Source organism: Prionailurus bengalensis, chromosome B3 (genome assembly GCF_016509475.1).
Source record: "Prionailurus bengalensis isolate Pbe53 chromosome B3, Fcat_Pben_1.1_paternal_pri, whole genome shotgun sequence".
In the NCBI taxonomy this organism is placed as follows: Eukaryota; Metazoa; Chordata; class Mammalia; order Carnivora; family Felidae; genus Prionailurus; species Prionailurus bengalensis.
This window is the reverse complement of record NC_057355.1, coordinates 48,169,234-48,187,892: the sequence shown is the minus strand read 5'-3', so window position 1 is coordinate 48,187,892 and position 18,659 is coordinate 48,169,234. Positions and strand designations below refer to the sequence as shown.

At 33.2% G+C, this 18,659-nt stretch overlaps 1 protein-coding gene across 7 annotated transcripts in view; it reads right to left on the bottom strand.

Moving 5' to 3' along the window:
- Positions 1-4,050: 4,050 nt before the first annotated feature.
- Positions 4,051-18,659, bottom strand: part of ZNF280D (zinc finger protein 280D) — a 247,229-nt gene continuing 232,620 nt past the window's right edge. For 6 of the 7 annotated variants that reach the window (XM_043555352.1, XM_043555349.1, XM_043555353.1 and 3 more), the window contains 2 exons: positions 13,460-13,515; positions 7,829-10,825 (listed from right to left, as the gene is read on the bottom strand). In XM_043555352.1, coding sequence (XP_043411287.1) covers positions 10,201-10,825; positions 13,460-13,515 — 681 coding nt within the window. In that variant the 3' untranslated portion in view covers positions 7,829-10,200. Of the gene's footprint in view, positions 4,903-6,044; positions 6,160-7,828; positions 10,826-13,459; positions 13,516-18,659 lie in introns of those variants that run through there. The other variant, XR_006293287.1, reaches the window with a different exon arrangement.

Below are 18,659 nucleotides of genomic sequence, written 5' to 3'. Positions count from 1 at the left end.
TATAGTGGATTAAATGCTGTGATTAAAAGACAAAGATTGCCTGGGTAGATTTTAAGGTTGTATCTATATACCACAAAAAGGTTGAAAGTGTAATAGTGGAAAATACTTATGTAAATCATAACCAACAGAAAATGTGTAAGCTATATGAAGCAAAATGACTTCAGTAAAATAACAAAAACTTTAAGCGTTACTAGAAATAAAGAGGGTCACTATATAATGAAGCTCAATTCACCAGGAAAATAAACTAAGCTTGTATATATGTCATATAATTTCAAATTCAAGCAAGAGCTAATAAAATTACAGCTATAAATAGACAAAATCCATCATCAGAGTCAGATTTAAAACATGCTCTTAATAACTGATCAAGGGGAATAAAAAACCAGTAAGACTACAGATAATGTGAACAGAGTTAAGTAATTTGATCTCAAGTGTATACCTTCTGCATACAGGACTTCTTTGTATTGTAGGTCTCCTGGTGATAAATTCAGAAAAAGTCTTTGCCTTTGTTTTTGAAAAGCAGTTTTCCTAAAGAATATAATTCTATGTTGACAGGTTTTTTTTTTCTTTCAGTACTTTTAAGGAAATCTGATGTCGTCCTTATCTTTGTTCCTCTGTATGTCATGTCCTTTTTATCTGACTACTTTAAACTTTTATCTGTCTGCTTACAATTTTCCCTTTATTACTGGTTTTGAGCAATTTTATTATGCTACTTTTGTGGGTTTTCTTCATGTATCTTGTACTTGGGATTTGTTGAGCTTCTTGGATACACAGCTGTATAGTGTTCATGTTTGGAAAACACTAGGCCTCAATTGCAGCTCACTGGATTGTTTGTATTGCTGTCTTAAAATCTCTAAACTTTTCTTCTGCCCTGTCTGATCTGCCATTAATCTCACAATTTTTATCCCAGATGTAGTTTTTATCTCTAAAGATCAATTTTGATTTTTAAGTATCTTAATTTTTGAAGATAATTCTATTAACTATTTTAATGTCTTGTCCTAATTCTGACATCTATATCAGTTCTGGGTCAATTTTGACCAGCTATTTTCTTTATTATGACCATATTTTCCTGCCTCATTGTGTGCCTGGTAATCATTTACTGGATGCCAGACATTGTGAATTTTACTTTTGTGTAAAAAAAAATTTTTTTTTTACTCTTGTTCTGCTTAATGTGGAAATTACTTGACCCTTTCAGGTCTTGTTTTATGATTTGTTCATTGGGTACGGAGCAGTGCTCAGTCTAGGGCTAATTATTTCCATACTACTGAGGCAAGACTTCCCTGAGTTCTCTACCCAATGCTCCATGAATTATACATTTTTTTTTCATTCTGGCCTTTAGGAATATGCACTCTCTAGCCCTGTTTATAATGCCAACAGTATTTCCCCTAATCTTTTTGGATTTTTCTTTCCTTACCCCTGGTTAGTTTCTCACATAAAACAAAGTACTCTGCAGAATACCGCACATCAGTGCAGCTCTCTCCTCTCTGGGACTTGGTCCTATGAACTCTTCTTCTCTGGGCCTTTCCAGACTCTCAGCTGTGTCTTCTCACCTCAGTGAATCTCTCAGGTTTTGTCTCACTTACCTTCCTCTGTTTCTTAGCTTGTAAACTCTCAAGGCTGTAAACTCAGGCAATCATAGGGCTCACCACATTTGTTTTCTCTCATGGATTCACTACCTTTCGTTCTTGAGGTCACTGTCTTGAAAACCATTGTTTTATGTTGCTTTTTTGGTTTGTTTATTTCATGGGGGAAGGTAAATCCAATCCTTATTATTCCAAATTTATTAGAAGTCAAAGTTGTAAAACTATTTTTTTAATTATGCACAAAACCCTGATTCTTAACAATCCCAAGGGGGACTAATTTAAAAATAGTAAAAACTAAGAATTGCTGAGGTAGTTCTAAAAGGTTAGGAAATTCTGACATAGGTTCTAAGGCACTGGCTCAAAAAGATTTTCACGATATTATCAGTCAGGATAGGTTAGACTTATATTGTAGTAACCACCCCCAAATCTCAATTAGTAACAGCAACAAAAATTTCTCACTCATTTTAAAAGTCCATTGCAAACTGGACCAGTGATTTTTCTGTTCATTAGTTACTCAGATGACAGAGCAACCACCATCTCAAACAGTGCCAGTAAACAAATCGAGGAAAGATAAGAGCCTAGAAGGTCTCATACTGGCAATTCAGTGCTTGAGTTCAGAAGTTACATGTCATATTTGCTTACAACTCATAGACCCAGACAGATTGCCCCACTCACCCATAAAGGAAGTGTAATCCTGTTGTGTCTGGTTCTCTAGGGAGAACCTAACCATATGGGACCATCTTTCTGGTCAATAGCTATTCAGTGCACTCTCCTTCCTACAGCCCAAATACAGTTTCTCTTCTAAGCAGAAGTAACTCAAAAGTCCCATTAAATCAATGGCAGCAAGCTCAAAGTTCAGTATCTCCTGCCAGTCTCTAAATTGGGTAATGGTATGCACTAGTCTCCTCTTAACTATTGACCTATGAATTGAAAAGCTATCCGTCTCCTACACATACAAGGTTGAAACATAAATATAAAGGGGAATTTGGGAGATACACAGTCACTGGCCCAAAACAATTCCTTGATACAAGAATGCTCTACTCTGGTGGCTCAAAAATTCCTTGAGGGGATCCCTAATCCACTGATGTCTATAGCTATTGATCCCACCATCAAAGAGGCCCTTCCTTTTTTCTTTATCCTTCTGACCACATCTGAGGTGGATATTGGGTAATAGGTTCCATCTGCTACATCATATAGAAAGGTGGGAGCCCGAAGGATACAAAAATACTAATTTGAAGGAATATATTCACTCCAATCTTCATAGCAGCATTATCAACAATAGCCAAATTATGGAAAGAGCCCAAATGTCCATCGACTGATGAATGGACAAAGATGTGGTGTATATATACAATGGAATATTACTCAGGCATAAAAAAGAATGAAATCTTGCTATTTGCAATGACATGGATGGAGCCAGAGAGTATTATGCTAAGTGTAATTAAGTCAGCCAGGGAAGGACAAATACCATATGATTTCACTCGTACGTGGAATTTAAGAAACAAAACAAATGAACATAGGGGGAAAGAAGAAAGAGACAAACCAAGAAACAGACTCTTAATTACAGAAAACAAACACACTGATGGTTACCAGAGGGGAGGTGGGTGGGGAGACAGGGTAAACAGGTGATGGGATTAGGGCTGGCACTTGTTGTGATGAGCACCAGGTGCTGTATGGAAGTGCTGAGTCACTGGATTCTACACCTGAAACTAATATTACACTGTATTTTAACTACCTGGAATTTAAATAAAAACTTGGAAAGAAAAAAAAAAGTTGGGGACCCAAGGGTTCATTTTAAGACTTGAACATTTATAAACTTTTAGTCCAAATTCATGGTTTCTTTGACAGTATACCTCTCTCCAAATTTTTGCTTTTTATATGATTCCAGTTAGCAATGAGCCAATAGTCACACCCACAATTTTAAAGAAATGGTCCCCACTTAACTGGAGTACCTTGAGCCCATCAGGCATTGATAGAAGACTGACACTTCAGCACCCATTTCCTAAGCCATTTTGTCTACCTGAACAGATTTACTGGGCATTAGTATTTCCAATTCCTGACAGACATTAATATTTAGGAAATAGGAATAAAGAATAACATTTCTGGGAATTCTCAGGAATCCCCAAATTATATGCAATCATCATTCTCTATTTTTCATAACACTATAATTAATATATTTTAAAACAGTTATCACCATAATAAATACTGCATCATTTTTCTGCTAAATGTTTGATATTTTCTGTTAAAAAGACATAAATATGTGATTTCTTAATACGAACCAATGTGCTGTGACAATATTATATATTTCAATACCACTCTCTTTGCCTGACATAGACATTTGACAACAGAAAACATTAAATGAAGGAAATTATTAGCATAGACGCCAAATTAAAATCATTTTAAACTGTAAGTACTACAAATACTTGTTATAAGTTTATCTTAAAATGAAACTTAAAAGCACACAATGCATTGATTGACCTGATAGTTTTTATCTTTATTTTGTTACAAACATTTCAGACATAGAAACTTATCTTTCATATTCACATTTCTATTAGTTGAATTGCTAAGAATTGTCCAAAAACATCTATAAGCTGGCATTTGGTTACATGTTGATTTATAAAAGTTCTTTTCCTTTTTAATGATGAAAATATTTTGTCGGCTTTCCCTGATTTTGGTCTTGCTGTTGAAATTGATACTGCTTTTTCTAATTTAGAGTTTAGATCAGTTTCTAACTTCATTTCATTATGTGCCAAAACATTTACTTCTTTCCTTTGCATTTCTAGTTAAAGTATTTGCAAAGAACAGCAGCCTTTGGCAAATAATCATACAAACTTAGAAATGCTGACAAGTTTATTTGGTAGTATTTGAATGTTACATTTGGATGTCCCATAAAGGGACAGGACACAGAATCACAGGTCAAAACTGACAATGTAAGGAATTAATTTGCTTCCATGTGTTATTTCTTAGAACACCAGTGATGGGATTTACATAAAGTATACTCTATATATATAATCCTATTCATATTTATTTTACTTATAAGAATGACTCACCGTTAGTAGCAGACAGGAACATAGACATACATTCATAACATGGCAATAGCTACAAGTAAGACTGAATGATCAGGCTGTGACAACTTCTCTTCCATGTCCTCCTGTTCTGATTCCTGGAAATGTTGAACTTATTCTTGGACTCTGTATCAGCATTCCCCATTCTTGCTTTTGTGCTTGACTTCAGTGGATTCCTTCAGTCCAATAATGGCTCTAAATTCATTACTAAGCTTTAATTCTTGTTTAGTTGCAATTCTTCTTCCTGTTTCACTAATTTCCTGAATGATGGGTCATGAGATTCAGAAAAATATATAAATTTCCCAAGAAATGCTGTGAAAGAATTCCTACATAGAAACACTATGGAGGCAGGATCTCCTTAACCAAATTAGACATTTAAAACAATTAGTATGATGGCCATATTTTTGAATTAATTTAGCTTTGTTACTTAAAGGCTTTCTTGTTCAACTGATTGGGGATGAGAAGTTCTGTCTTTCCCAGCTTTTCAAGTGCCTGGATTTCTGGACTTTACTTATTTTGTTTCCAATGGACATCTTACCATTTCTCATCTGGGTTCATGTCTTTCTTAAAATGCAACTGTCAAATGCAACTAATAAACAAAATTGTTATCCAGACTCTTCCAATAGAGATAAAACTTCACTATATTATTTTTCTTCCAAGTATTGCAGGCAAGTTTACCAAACGTTTCACCACAGCAAATGTGGATCATCTCATGTAGCTTTACCACCTATCACCTAAGCCAATGCAATATAGTTTAATTTAGTTCAATTTTGCTTCTTTTTATGGCAGCACTCCACTTTCAGGACTAATCCTGTATCAAATGAGGTATTCCCTAACTGTATTAACTTAAAACAAAAATGGTTATTTCTCCCTCACGCTATATGTCCATCTAAACAGGGAGGCTAGGTTTACAGTCCCTCAGGAACCCAGTCTGATGCAGCAATCATCATCACCACGTCAGAGAGAAAAGAAAGTTCTAAAGAGTCTCGTATCAACACTTAAATGATCCAAATTGAAATAGCTTTTCACTCACAACTCACTGGCTAGGTAACAGTCATATTACCACACACTGGAAATATTTGGTGAATAGCATAAATTAAAGTCACAATAGGTTAAAAAAGCTAAATTTGTTTGAAGAGTCAAAATAAAATCTAGATAAGTAAACTCTTAACTCTAGGAGTTCATACTGGAACAAGAAGCTTTCCACAAGCATCATGGGAAGATAATTAAAGTTAAGTATTGGTATTTGGCTACTTAAAAACTAAATATTCTTCAATCTAATATTGCACTTAGACTTCCTACAGGTAATAACAAATAAAGACCAAAATTTATGAAGTGAGAGCTTCCCTGTAGTGTTTATAATAGTGACAATAAAATAATTATAAAATTATTATATACTTACATAAAAATATAGAGCAGGTGCTAGCAAACGTTTTCTTAAAGTGCCAGATTTAAGCTTTGGGCCTGTGAGCCAAATGGTCTCTGTCCGGTACAGTTGTGCTATTGCAGTGCAAAAACTACAACAGACAATATATAAACAAATGATATGGGTATTTTCTAATACAATTTTGTTTATAAAAACAGGTGGCCAACTGTGGGTCACTGTCTGCTAGCCCCTGATACAGAACAATTAAAGTCATGTTTTTAAGGCAGTGGATGAAGACTTGAAATATTTAAAAAATTTAAAATTATAGTTTAAATTCTCCCAAATTCCCCACAAATGGCAAGTTATACTTTAAGATTTAAAGGGTTTTAGTCATTTTTAAAAAGAGGTTGGATTGGGTGAGTGATACAGTCAATTTTTCTGTTCTGTTTTTGGAAAAGCCAAATGGCCCCAGATGTATCTGGGATATTTTCTAGAAACCAAAATCCAAGGTAACTTCTGTGATCAGCAGGTATTCAGGCCATTAACATCTATAGCTATGGCTTCATTTACAGCTTAGCTCAATAATCTTCATGGTGATACACTGTGTCATCAAAGAAGACTATACTATATGCTTAGTATATTCATTTAAATAATGAAACTGGTTTTATAATACTTTTAACATGCAATTTACATAACTGTAAAAGTGATTTCTCAGGATATCTCATTCCTCTACAAAGTTACATTTGTTGCTAAAGATGTGTTTAATTCCTTACAAGTATCTTTTAATTTATAGCTTTTGAGGTAAAAATTAAACACTGCCATAACTTTTAAAAATCTAATACTATTTTTTTGTCTACATGGATCTGCACATGTGTCTCATTTGAAAAAATAATTTAAAAATAACTTTCTCTCTTTTAATACTTAGAAATAGGTAAGTTAAATGTTTCATTTCTTAACTGAAAAAACAAGTCTTATTGTTAAGGTAATCTAGTAAAAATGAAATATTTGCACTTCTTCTGTAGTGTCTACATACATACAAAAGTACTATTTCATTGAAGTCAGTACAAGTGAGTGGTTTTGGAGTAATGATTTTGATGGAACAAAAATGATCATGTCAACCATGAAGTAAAAAATGACATTACAGAAGCCTACAAAAATTTAATGATGTTAAATTTATATAATTATAATATAAAGTATATCTTTAGTGGCTCAGTTGGTTAAGCATCCAACTTTGGCTCAGGTCATGATCTCATGGTTCGGGAGTTCGAGCCCTGCGTCAGGCTCTGCGCTGACACCTCAGAGCTTGAAGCCTGCTTCAGATTCTGTTTCAGAATCAAGATCAAATTTCATTCAAATCTTAGCTTTTTAACCTTAGGCCAGTAATTGCCTAGATATTTGGTTTCCTCATCTTTTTACTTACAGCTAAAACAAAGTGACTTGTATATTATCAGTTCCTTTTTAAAATGTTTAGAATAGTTCTTAAAAAAATTCATGGATGAAAAAAATTCCAATTTCCTCCCTATTGGAGAGACACAAAGGGGAAGAAAGAATACAAATAAATATGGCATTCAGATTTTCAATGTAAATTAAAAGTATATCCACAAAATGAATATAATGCTTCTTAGTGTCACTGAACTGCACTTAAAATCAATCCTAAGTTTATTGTCAGGTAACAGGGAACTATTATACACTAAGGCACCTTGGTAGGTAGTTCCTAGGCAAACAGTCACTAGAGTGCATCACTGGCTTTCACTGTCAGATTAAGTCAGTCTAAGCACTCTAAAGCAGGCAAAGGCAAACCACAATCCATGGGCCAAACATTCTTGTTTTGTAAATAAAGTTTTATTGGAACACAAACAGGCTATTATTTACATTACATCTACAGCTGCTTTCAAGCTACAAGGAAGAGTTGAGAATAATTGTGACCGTATGGTCCACAATTATTTACTATCTGGCCCTACACAGAAGTTTGCTGTCCGCTGTTCTAAAGCACTGTTACTCAAAGGCTAGGTCTGTGCACCTGAACTGTTTGTTCCTCAATGGAAATAAGGAGATGGTATGAGAACATAAACCAATTACGTTACCAAATACAATGCTTATTTCAACTACACTTTTGTTTTCATTGCAGGACTTTCCTTAGAGTTTGGTACAGTTTCCTCTTCTCCTAATGGATAGGCATAAACAGTTCACTGATTAGCTATGTTGAACACAACTACTCTAAAGGTATATAGCCACAGAAGAAGGAACTACCCAAAGCTCAAAGGGATAACAGTGTCATTAGAGACTTATTTTGGCACAGTGATCTAGGGTTTTGTACATTAGGTGATCTGCCAGCCGATTAATTGAATAAGATTCAGAAAATAGTCTTTACATAGACTTTCTTCTACTCCTTCACTTCTAAGGTTTAAATTACTCCAAAAATCTTGTCTGCTATAGTTTTATGTTTCAACAAGGTGAAGGGTAACAGCTAAAAAGTCCCTCTCTCCCTATCTTTTCTTGGTAGCAGGAAAGATGAAAATATGTGACCCCCTCAAAAAAAAAACTTTTCAAGAAAGTAAGTCAATAATATATTTTGCCTGTTTACTCTTTTTACTTTGCTGGGCAGATAGAAAACTAGAATAGTAAATTATATTTCTCTTGCAATAAAAGAATTTTTAAAGCAGATATATTCTCTGTAAGTATTAACAGTATTTTCCCCTGTACTTTAAGTCCTAATTTAAAATAAATCATGCATCAATTAAAGAATACAGAATGAAATCCTACCACTAACTTCAACATGAAATTTCCTTGAACAAGTATACAATTTCTAAAGGCGCCAAAGGTAATCCAACTCAAGCAGGTTTCTGAAAAATAAAATTATTCAGGGACAGATTTTTATTGCAAATATTTACTCAAAAACTACTATATACAGCAGAATTTTAATAGCCATTTAAAACATTTAACATTCAATGAAACAAAATTTAAGAATTCAAAGCACATTTTAAGAAGAAAAAATGTAGCATTTTAAATAAAATTTTAAGTACTTTAAAGCAAACTACTTTATCCATATTATTTATTTCTATATGTACTATTTTCTAGATGATAAAAAACAACTGAAAAAATCTATTTAGCAGCCATTTTATGGATAAAATAGGATATGGATAAATTAGACTAAATGTCCCAAACCAATTTTTTACATCACTGCTTTAGGTCCCATTTGAAGTTTCTATTTTACAATTAAAGAAAAAGTCACTTAAACATGGCATGAGCCAGGACATGTTTTCCGTTTACTGCTTTACAATATCTACATTATACCATACTTTGGTTTGGTGTCCAGACCATTTTTTTGGGTCTATTTCTAAAGATCATTAAAACAATATTAAAAGCATAATAGCTACAGGAGCTTCAACAGTGGGTTTCTATTTTCTACAACTAGCACATCAAGGGATTTCTGCACAGCTTAACACACTGACAAAAAGCACAAATATAAATTTACATATTAATAATGTCACTTTCACTGAAAGTTTAATTAAGGTAAGCTTACAGCCTGGCAGGCTCACACTTGTAGGGAGGTACACAGATTCAAATATTCTGTTTACATGCTTGTGACAGTCTGGAATGTTACATTAAATCCAAAATTAACTTTACGTTCATCCAAATTCTCATTAGATCAATTAACTTAGCACTCTAAGCATGCCCCTTTACCAGCATCATACTCGAAATGAAGCCTTCATTAACAATGCCTATCAGCCATTATTTTAAATCAATTACTCCCAAAAGGTATGTGGTTTCCAAATCTCTTCCTTTAAGTAACCTGAAAAGAATATATAGGTACTAAGAACTTTTAGCTTAGGACTGATGGAAGTTTCAAAAGCTTTATCATTATAATTAATATTCTAAAAATCAATTCATACTGGCCACCAACTTCTCTTCAAAAACTGTTAAATGAGACTTTTCCATTGCAAACTTAGCTTTCTTTAAAATCCATAATAGTTTTAAAGGCTTTTTGGAAATCCATACAAATCATGCTATTATGGGTGAAGTGATTTCTTTAATAACCTGGATTGAACATACAGGTAAAGTGTAGATGAATGACCTCCCTCACATTTTTCTATTTCTGAACTCTCCAGAACAGCACCACTGAGTTCACCTGATAGCACTGTTCCAAATGTTATTACCATTGGTACACTAAACTTAGAATGACTAATAAATTTCAACTTCTTTCTTTTTCATCTGCCAGGTCTACTGTTGTCTCTGTTGTGCTAGGGCTATTTTCCCCAGGAACACTGCCAGTTTGATCAGATACTACGTCATCAGTCTTGGCTGAAGGATCACCACTACCTTTCTGAAGAATCTCTGTGGCTTCATACTCAAGTACCTCTGATGGAGTCAAAGGTTCTAAATGAATACTGCCTTGCTCACTAACATCAGAACTAATAGATTCAGGTTCATCTCTTTTTCTCAAAAATTGATCAATGCTAACATCACCAGATGTTAACCGCAAATCCTTAACATTCTTTGAAGAAAACTTAGCTTCACTGGAGTTGGAATCTTCATTCTGATCACAAGAAATTATGTTTCCTGAACTTCGGCACATCTTCAACTCCATTTTCTGACAAACGTGCTCTATTTGTTTTTCCTTTTCTACTTTATCTGCATCAATATTTGAATCATGGCTGAAGATATTCTTTAAGCCAGTTTTCTGATCTTCAAGACAGGTATCATTTTCCTTATTTGACACTATTATGCTTTCTTCATTTTTTGTTGCTAATGAGCCTTCAAATGAATTTGTAACACATTCATTTTTTTCTTCCTCTGAAGAAGCTTTATCTTGTTTACTGAAAAAATAAAGCCATTTATTATCTATTCCTTTATAACACATTGTATTTGAACACTATCAAAATAAAGACATGCTCTTAAAAAAAAAAAAAAAGATCAAAGCACATTTGCCAAAACAGAAAACAAACAAACAAAATAACCCAAATCCCCAGTCCTTGCCATGTACACTTTAGGAGGTGGCCAGTTTCTTAGGCATGAGACTGAGAAACTCCACAGTCACATCTTAAAAGGAGACCTGGGGAATCTATCAAAACTGGTTTTAGTCCTGATAATCATCACTTTCAACTGTTCACAATCTTGCCTATCTAGGTTAAAATTTAAGCATTCTTATTAATTTGTAACTTTAAAGAAGAAGTGAACATATTTGGGAAAAAACTATTTTTTTAATGTTTATTTTTGAGAGAGAGAGACAGAGACAGAGAAAGAGCATGAGTGGGGGAGGGGTAGAGAGAGAGGGAGACAGAATCTGAAGCAGCTCTAGGCTCTGAGCTGTCAGCACAGAGCCCCAAGTTGGGCTTGAGCCCACAAGCCATGAGATCATGACCTGAGCAGAAGTTGGATGCTTAACCGACTGAGCCACCCAGGAGCACCGGAAAAAAACTACTATTTAAATGATTTCTATATCCTCTTAATTAGGGTGTCTTTCCCTATGCAAAATTAAATAAGCATTCATAAATATTTCCCTAATATTTAATAGCTGAATTAAAAAAAACATAAACATATGCCTGAAAAAATATATGTAAATATATACAACATGCATACATAAATATGTTTGTTTGTATATATAAACGTTTATGTGTGTATAAGTGTGTGTGTTCACACTTACCCTGGCATGTTAACACAAACTATGTAGTGAATCATAAAATATTTGATTTCAGGAGTAGATTCCAGTGATTCATCCCAACAAGTGTATAACACCCAGTGCTCATCCCAGCAACTGTCCTTTATTATTTAATAGAGTAAATCACCTACATTCTACTACTTTTCTTCCTAAGTTTAATAGTTTAAAAATGGAAAAGATATTGGTACAAAGACACTCATAAAAACAATGTCTAAATAGTGAATACAGAAACAACCTAATACTAACAAAAGAACAATAACTTAAATAAACAATTATGGTAGTAAATAGAACACATGAATCTTCCTTTAAACATTGTTGGTTTCCAAACCAAATCCCATTAGGATTTTTAACTAACTACTCATTATTAAAACTATAAATTAATTTGGAAAATGGCCTATTATGCAGTAGTTGTTAATTAGTTATTTTCTATCACAGTAAGTTTGCATTTCTTCATTTAGATCCTGCACAGTTCTCATTTTTTGCTCCTCTTGTGAAGAATATTATATTTTATAATCACATTATTGGTATATTGAAAGATTCAGATTTTTATAACAAACTACCTTAATTTATACTCTCATTAATTTCATTCTTAGCTCATTTTCTTGGATCTTATAGGTCAATTATGCCATCTGCAAACAATTAGTTTATTTTCCTCATTTAAATTTATATAATTTTTATTTTTATTCAGATCTTATTGGACTAACTACAATTTATAGAAAACATTATAGAGAGGTGACTAGTCTGTTTTTTCTAACTCCTTTGTTGAAATTTTGTTAACCATTGCCCCTTTCCCCAAATTCTAGGTGAAGAGAGGGCTAAATAATTTTTCTAGCAAAGTCTAAGAAACACCTTCATAAGGCCTTATTCCATAATTTTCTTCTCAGGGGCAATAGATGAATCACTCTTATTTGGTTAACTAGCACCCTACACCTTACACTGTATAGCTGTATATAAAATACACAGCATAAACATAGCCATGGGGAAATTACTTAACTTGAAAGATAAAATAAAATTATCTTTATCTGGAATTAAGTTCTAGTTTGAATGTTAGATTCTCTTTTGTTAAGAAAGCTTCTAAAATGTCTTGGGCTCTTTAGTGTTGATCAGAGAATTACATTTTTTAAAGCCAATTCCTGAAGTTTGAAACTTTTATGAGTTCCCACCAAAAGTTTTATAGCTTTTGAAAATACATTAGGAAGAAAAGATTTTAAGATGATCTGTTTGCAAAAATTGTCCCCATCTGTCTTGTAACTTGTAGTATCTTATAACTGTTTTCATTTGATAGGAGCAATTAAAATCTGTTAACATTTTATTTACTAATAAGTACTTTTTAAAATTTAACAACTGTAAGGTGTTTAAAAGATGTTTAAAAGATGTCAAAACTTTAATGATTTTAAAACTAAGGATATACAGTATATTTTTGTTGTATTAAAATTTCAAAATTTTATTTTAATTAAAACTAAAATAACAGGGTACCTGGGTGGCTGAGTCATTGAAACGCCAGCTCTTGGTTTCGGCTTAGGTCACAATCTCATGGTTTCATGGGTTTGAGCTCCACAGAGGGCTCTCTACTGGCAGTGCGGAGCCTGCTTGGGATCCTCTCTCTCCCTCTCTCTCTGCCCCTCCCCCATTTGTGAGCTCTCCCTCACTCTCTTTCTCAAAATAAATAAATAAGCTTAAAAAAAAACTAAACAAAATAACTGAAATATCAATTAACTAAAATAATGCAGTTCAAGTATCAAGCTTTTTATATACTTGAATTTCAAGAGAGTCAGTTTCTCCTTATATTTACCTTTCAGAATTTGATGTTTCTGTTTCTCCTTCAGCCATATTAGTTCTTGTAATTTCCTGAAACGATTAAGAATGTTTCTTTTATATTCATAGTTAGGCTTAAATTAAACTACTTTAATGATACTAAACTTTCTGGATTAAAGGAACATAAATGTTCAACCTAACATACCAAAGAAATAGAAAAACAATTTCTTAATCTAAAGTATGTACTAGAATAATTCTCAAAAGCAGACTTTAAAAAATTAAAAAAAAAAAAACCTATCAGAATTTCAGTATACCAAGTTTCCAAATCAAGGTCATGAAGCAATTACCCAGTTATAACAATACCCGTTTTTCTTAGACTGTTTAAAATGTGGACTCTAGTTACAATCACTTGAAAAGAAACACAACTTGAATTTGAAAACAAGTTGCATCCATAGTAATTTTATACAAATATATTAAATACAAACATTTATATAAAACATTTCTGAAATTATCATTTCATTTTGGAGTCATGTTAACCCTTCGTATAATATGAGATGATAGATTAAATATTTTGCTTACTTGAAATGTTTTACAGGGAGAAAAGAATGCAATAAAATTTCAGTAAGCCAGAGACCAGACCAACAGTTCATAACAATTACTGATTATTGAGTACATATGATGCATGAGGTAGTATGTTAAGAGCTTTGCATTCATTATCTCATTTAATCTTCATGTTAGACATTCTCAATTCCATTTTTTATAATAAGAAATACGATTATGTAGGTTAAATAGAGAACCCTAGGCAATAACCACAATAAATGGTAAAGATTCAAATCTAGGTCTAGTTCTTAACTACTATAAGTGATTGACTATTGAAATTGATAAGGGAGTATTAATCACATACATTTATTTTTTTTACTCTCCTAAAACCCTGCTAAATTGAGGCAAAGATATGAAATATTTTCATTCATAAAGACCACAAAAACACCAAACCATACTAATCGTCAATGAGATTTCAACAAATTTTTAGATGGATAGTGACTGTAAGAGTACAAGTTAACTTTGCAGCATGGAGGAAGTTACAACTAAATATCTGAGTAAATGAGTGCAAGGAGAAGAGAGTCAATTTGTCCAGGGAACTTAAGCAATCTGGTATTTGGAGTAATTCGGTATAATATCCAGTACATAAAAAATAAAAATGAAGCACAAGGACTGCTGAGAAATCTAAATGCTCTTTCCCCAACTCATATAACAGATACCTACTCTTTCCTCTACCACAGAGGCTAAAGGTTAACTTCATGAACTAAAGAGAATCTAGACTTGTGAACACCAGGAATGGCAAAGGGCAGCCATGAGGTACTGGGAGAAAACAGAAAAATTTAGTCAAATTCCATAAACTGAATAAAGGTCCCTACAGTTCTCCCTGACTAGCTCCCAAAATGCTAGCAGCTGGAGGGATCACTCTTCACTCTACTACCAACATCTGGAATCTAGAAGGTTCTTCTTTGGAGAAAATTATTAGATTCAAGACAGACAAGGGTTCCTATAATGACTTTGAAAGCATCTTCCTCACCAAAGAATTAGTTCATCAGCATCTGATTTTCCTATGGGAAGTCTGAACAATTCCCATACAGACTATGCAGACTGTATAGACCACTAATCCAGAAGAATTAACTAACCTTCATATTATAATACATGTCAACAGTTCTCCAAGTGTGTTTCACAGATACCTTGGGCCTCCAAGACACTTTCAGGAGGCAGGTGAAGTTAAAACTCTTGGTACAAAAGCAGTAGTGAGTAATATGCTGGCATCTCAACATCAATCAAGGCAGTGGCATCAACCCAAAACTACACTAGAAGTCACTAAATAATTCTTCACTGGCAAACACCAGCAGCAACACTCACTTTATTAAATATCAATCTCTGAGTTCATGTCTTTTGAATATTCTATGTGATAAAACAGAAGAATGCATAAAGCACTGCTATTGTATACTGAAAACACTTGGGTCTGAGACTGAGTTGCAAGTTGAATTTAGGCATATTTTTTTCATAGAATATCATTTTTGTTTTAAAGAATGACTGTCAAACTGAATATTGAAACTTGGTTATTTAGGAGATATTTTCTTAAAATTGACAAAGTAAGCCTGTCATATCAAAGAAACAACTGACAGTGTTTATTGCCATAATAAAATTAAACAAAAATTAAATTTTAGGAAAACTTGCATTCGCCATTGATTAGATTAATGGCTAATAATGAATGTGCTTACTTGGAATTATACATAAAACATGTCAACACTTGCAAGATCTATGTAACACAGTGAACCATTATTTCCAAATGATTAATCTATGATGCTATAAAATCATTTATGAATGATTCAATCAAAGTGTAAGACAGACCAATAGATTTTAATGCAACAAAGCATAAAATAGTTCAGTGATATGGAATCAAATCCTGCACTGCAAAAAACCTTTAAGAAAACTTCCACTTGTCTACTTTTTAAAAATTAATTAATTTTCAATTAAAAAATGTTTTATTTATTTTTGAGACAGAGAAAGAGAGAGCATGAGCAGGGGAGGGGCAGAGAGAGAGCGAGACACAGAATCTGAAGCAGGCTCCAGGCTCTGAGCTGTCAGCACAGAGCCCGATGAGGGGCTCGAACTCACAAACCGTGAGATCATGACCTGAGACGAAGTCAGACGCTCAACCGACTGAGCCCCCCAGGAACCCCAAAATGTATTTATTTTTTAATTTACATCCAAGTTAGTTAGCATTAAGTGCAACGATGATTTCAGGAGATTTCTTATTGCACCTTACCCATTTAGCCCATCCCCCCCTCCAGCAATCCTGTTTGTTCTCCGTATTTAAGAGTCTCTTATATTTTGTCCCCCTCCTTCTTTTATACTATTTTTGCTTCCCTTCCCTTATGTTCATCTGTTTTGTACTTAAAGTCCTCATATGAGTGAAGTCATATGATATTTGTCTTTCTCTGACTGATTTCGCTTAGCATAATACCCTCTAGTTCCATCCATGTAGTTGCAAATGGCAAAATTTTTGTTCTTTTTGATTGCTGAGTAATACTCATATGAGTGAAGTCATATGATATTTGTCTTTCTCTGACTGATTTCGCTTAGCATAATACCCTCTAGTTCCATCCATGTAGTTGCAAATGGCAAAATTTTTGTTCTTTTTGATTGCTGAGTAATACTCCACTGTATGTATGTATGTATGTGTGTGTATGTATATATATATCACATCTTTATCCATTCATCCATCGATGGACATTTGGGCTCTTTCCATATTTTGGCTATTGTTGATAGTGCTACTATAAACATTGGGGTGCATGTGCCCCCTTCAAAACAGCATACCTGCATCCCTTGGATAAATACATAAATCTAACAAAGATAAATCTATACACTGAAAGCTACAGAAAGCTTATGAAAGAAATTGAAGAAGACGCAAAAATTTGGAAAAATATTCCATGCTTCTGGATAGAGGAACAAATATTGTTAAAATGTCAATACTACCCAAAGCAGTTTACATATTCAATGCAATACTACTTGTCTACTTTTGATGAGTATCAAAAAAAAAATCACAATTATTTTAAAAGATTATTGAAGTACTGGCTAGGGCTGGACATTCCTCATATATTTCATCCACAATAACAAGTCATAACAGACTGAATGCAGAAACATGAAAATCTAGCTTTATTCTATTTAACCAGACATTAAATAGTTATGCAAAAGTATAAAACAATACCAAGTCTTCTAACTAAATATCTCATGTTTCAGAAAATAGTTATTTTTCAGAAAAGTGTTATTTATATGTTACTATATGTGAATATATAGTAGGTTTATTAGTTTTGTTTTTAAGTTACATTTTACAACTCCTATTTTTAATTTCTAATATGGCAAATCCAATACTTTTTGAAAGTACTAAGGGATGTATGTAAATATTACCCCCTGGAGTTCTTCAGTGCACAACCTGTATGACCATATGAGGCAGCCCTGTCCCTATTCATAAACAAGTTTTCAAAGAACTTTGTAGTGCTTTACTCTTTAGTGTGTATGGGCATACAAGGATCACCACACAATTGAAGATACCCTTTAATGTCAGAAATCCCAAAACAAATAGAAAAGGAATAAAGAGAGGAGATACGAGACATCAGAGACATTGCTGGGAACAAAAGAAAAAATATATAATTTATATTTAGTATCCCCAAAGAAGTATCAGATGTTATTACATCCATTAAACAAGAACAAAAATTATGAAGAGAACTGAAAAAAAATATTAAAGAGCTCTTCAAAAATAAATACATGACAACTAAAATAATGTGTTAAGTACAGTAAATGTTTTTAAAAAGACTGTATAAAAAAGAAAGATGGAAGGCAAGAAAGAAAATACCATACAATTAGAGGAGTTAAAGTAGGAAATCAGTGTCACATCAATAGGAGTTGAGAGAGAGAAAAAGAGAAAGAGAATGAACAAAGAAAAGTGAAAATTTACCAAATAAATAATACAAGAAAACTTTCCCAAACATATACATCCAAATTACAAAGGTTTATCAAATGCCTACCATAATGAATGGAAAACGGATGACTGGTGAACATATTATGAAATTTCAAAGCACTAAAGATAATCATTAAAGTTTCCAGAAAGAACAAAATAACCAAAATGCAATGAAACTGGAGCAAGAATGGCATCAGACTTATCAAAAACAATACTTTCAAAATTACATGGGAAAAATGATTTCTATGTACTTCAGCCAAACTACTACCATTTACGTAAATAAAATTTTAAATATGCAAGGAGTGAAAAAAGATGCACCCCTTCTGAGGAAGGTGTTATAGAACATGTTTCATCAAAGTAGGAAGTAAACCAAAAAGGAAAAAAAAGGAACTCAGAGTTCAGGAAATAGGACATCCAACATAACAAAGTGGCAAAGCAAAATCTTGATACAACAAACTATGCAACCAGACCCAGAGAGCAACTAGTTTACACTGAAGGAGATCTAAGGAGATATACAGACTCTCCAACAATTTCTTGTGATGTGTGTGAACATTTGGAAAAAATACTTCCAAACATTAGACAAATAAATCACATTTTTTAAAAAACAGCATTAAGTGTATAGAAAAACAAATGAGTAAAGATATATATTGTTTAACTCCATAAAAGTAAAAGGAAAGGATATAATAAAGGAAAAGAAATCATAGTACTTCCTGGATCAGCACACATAATG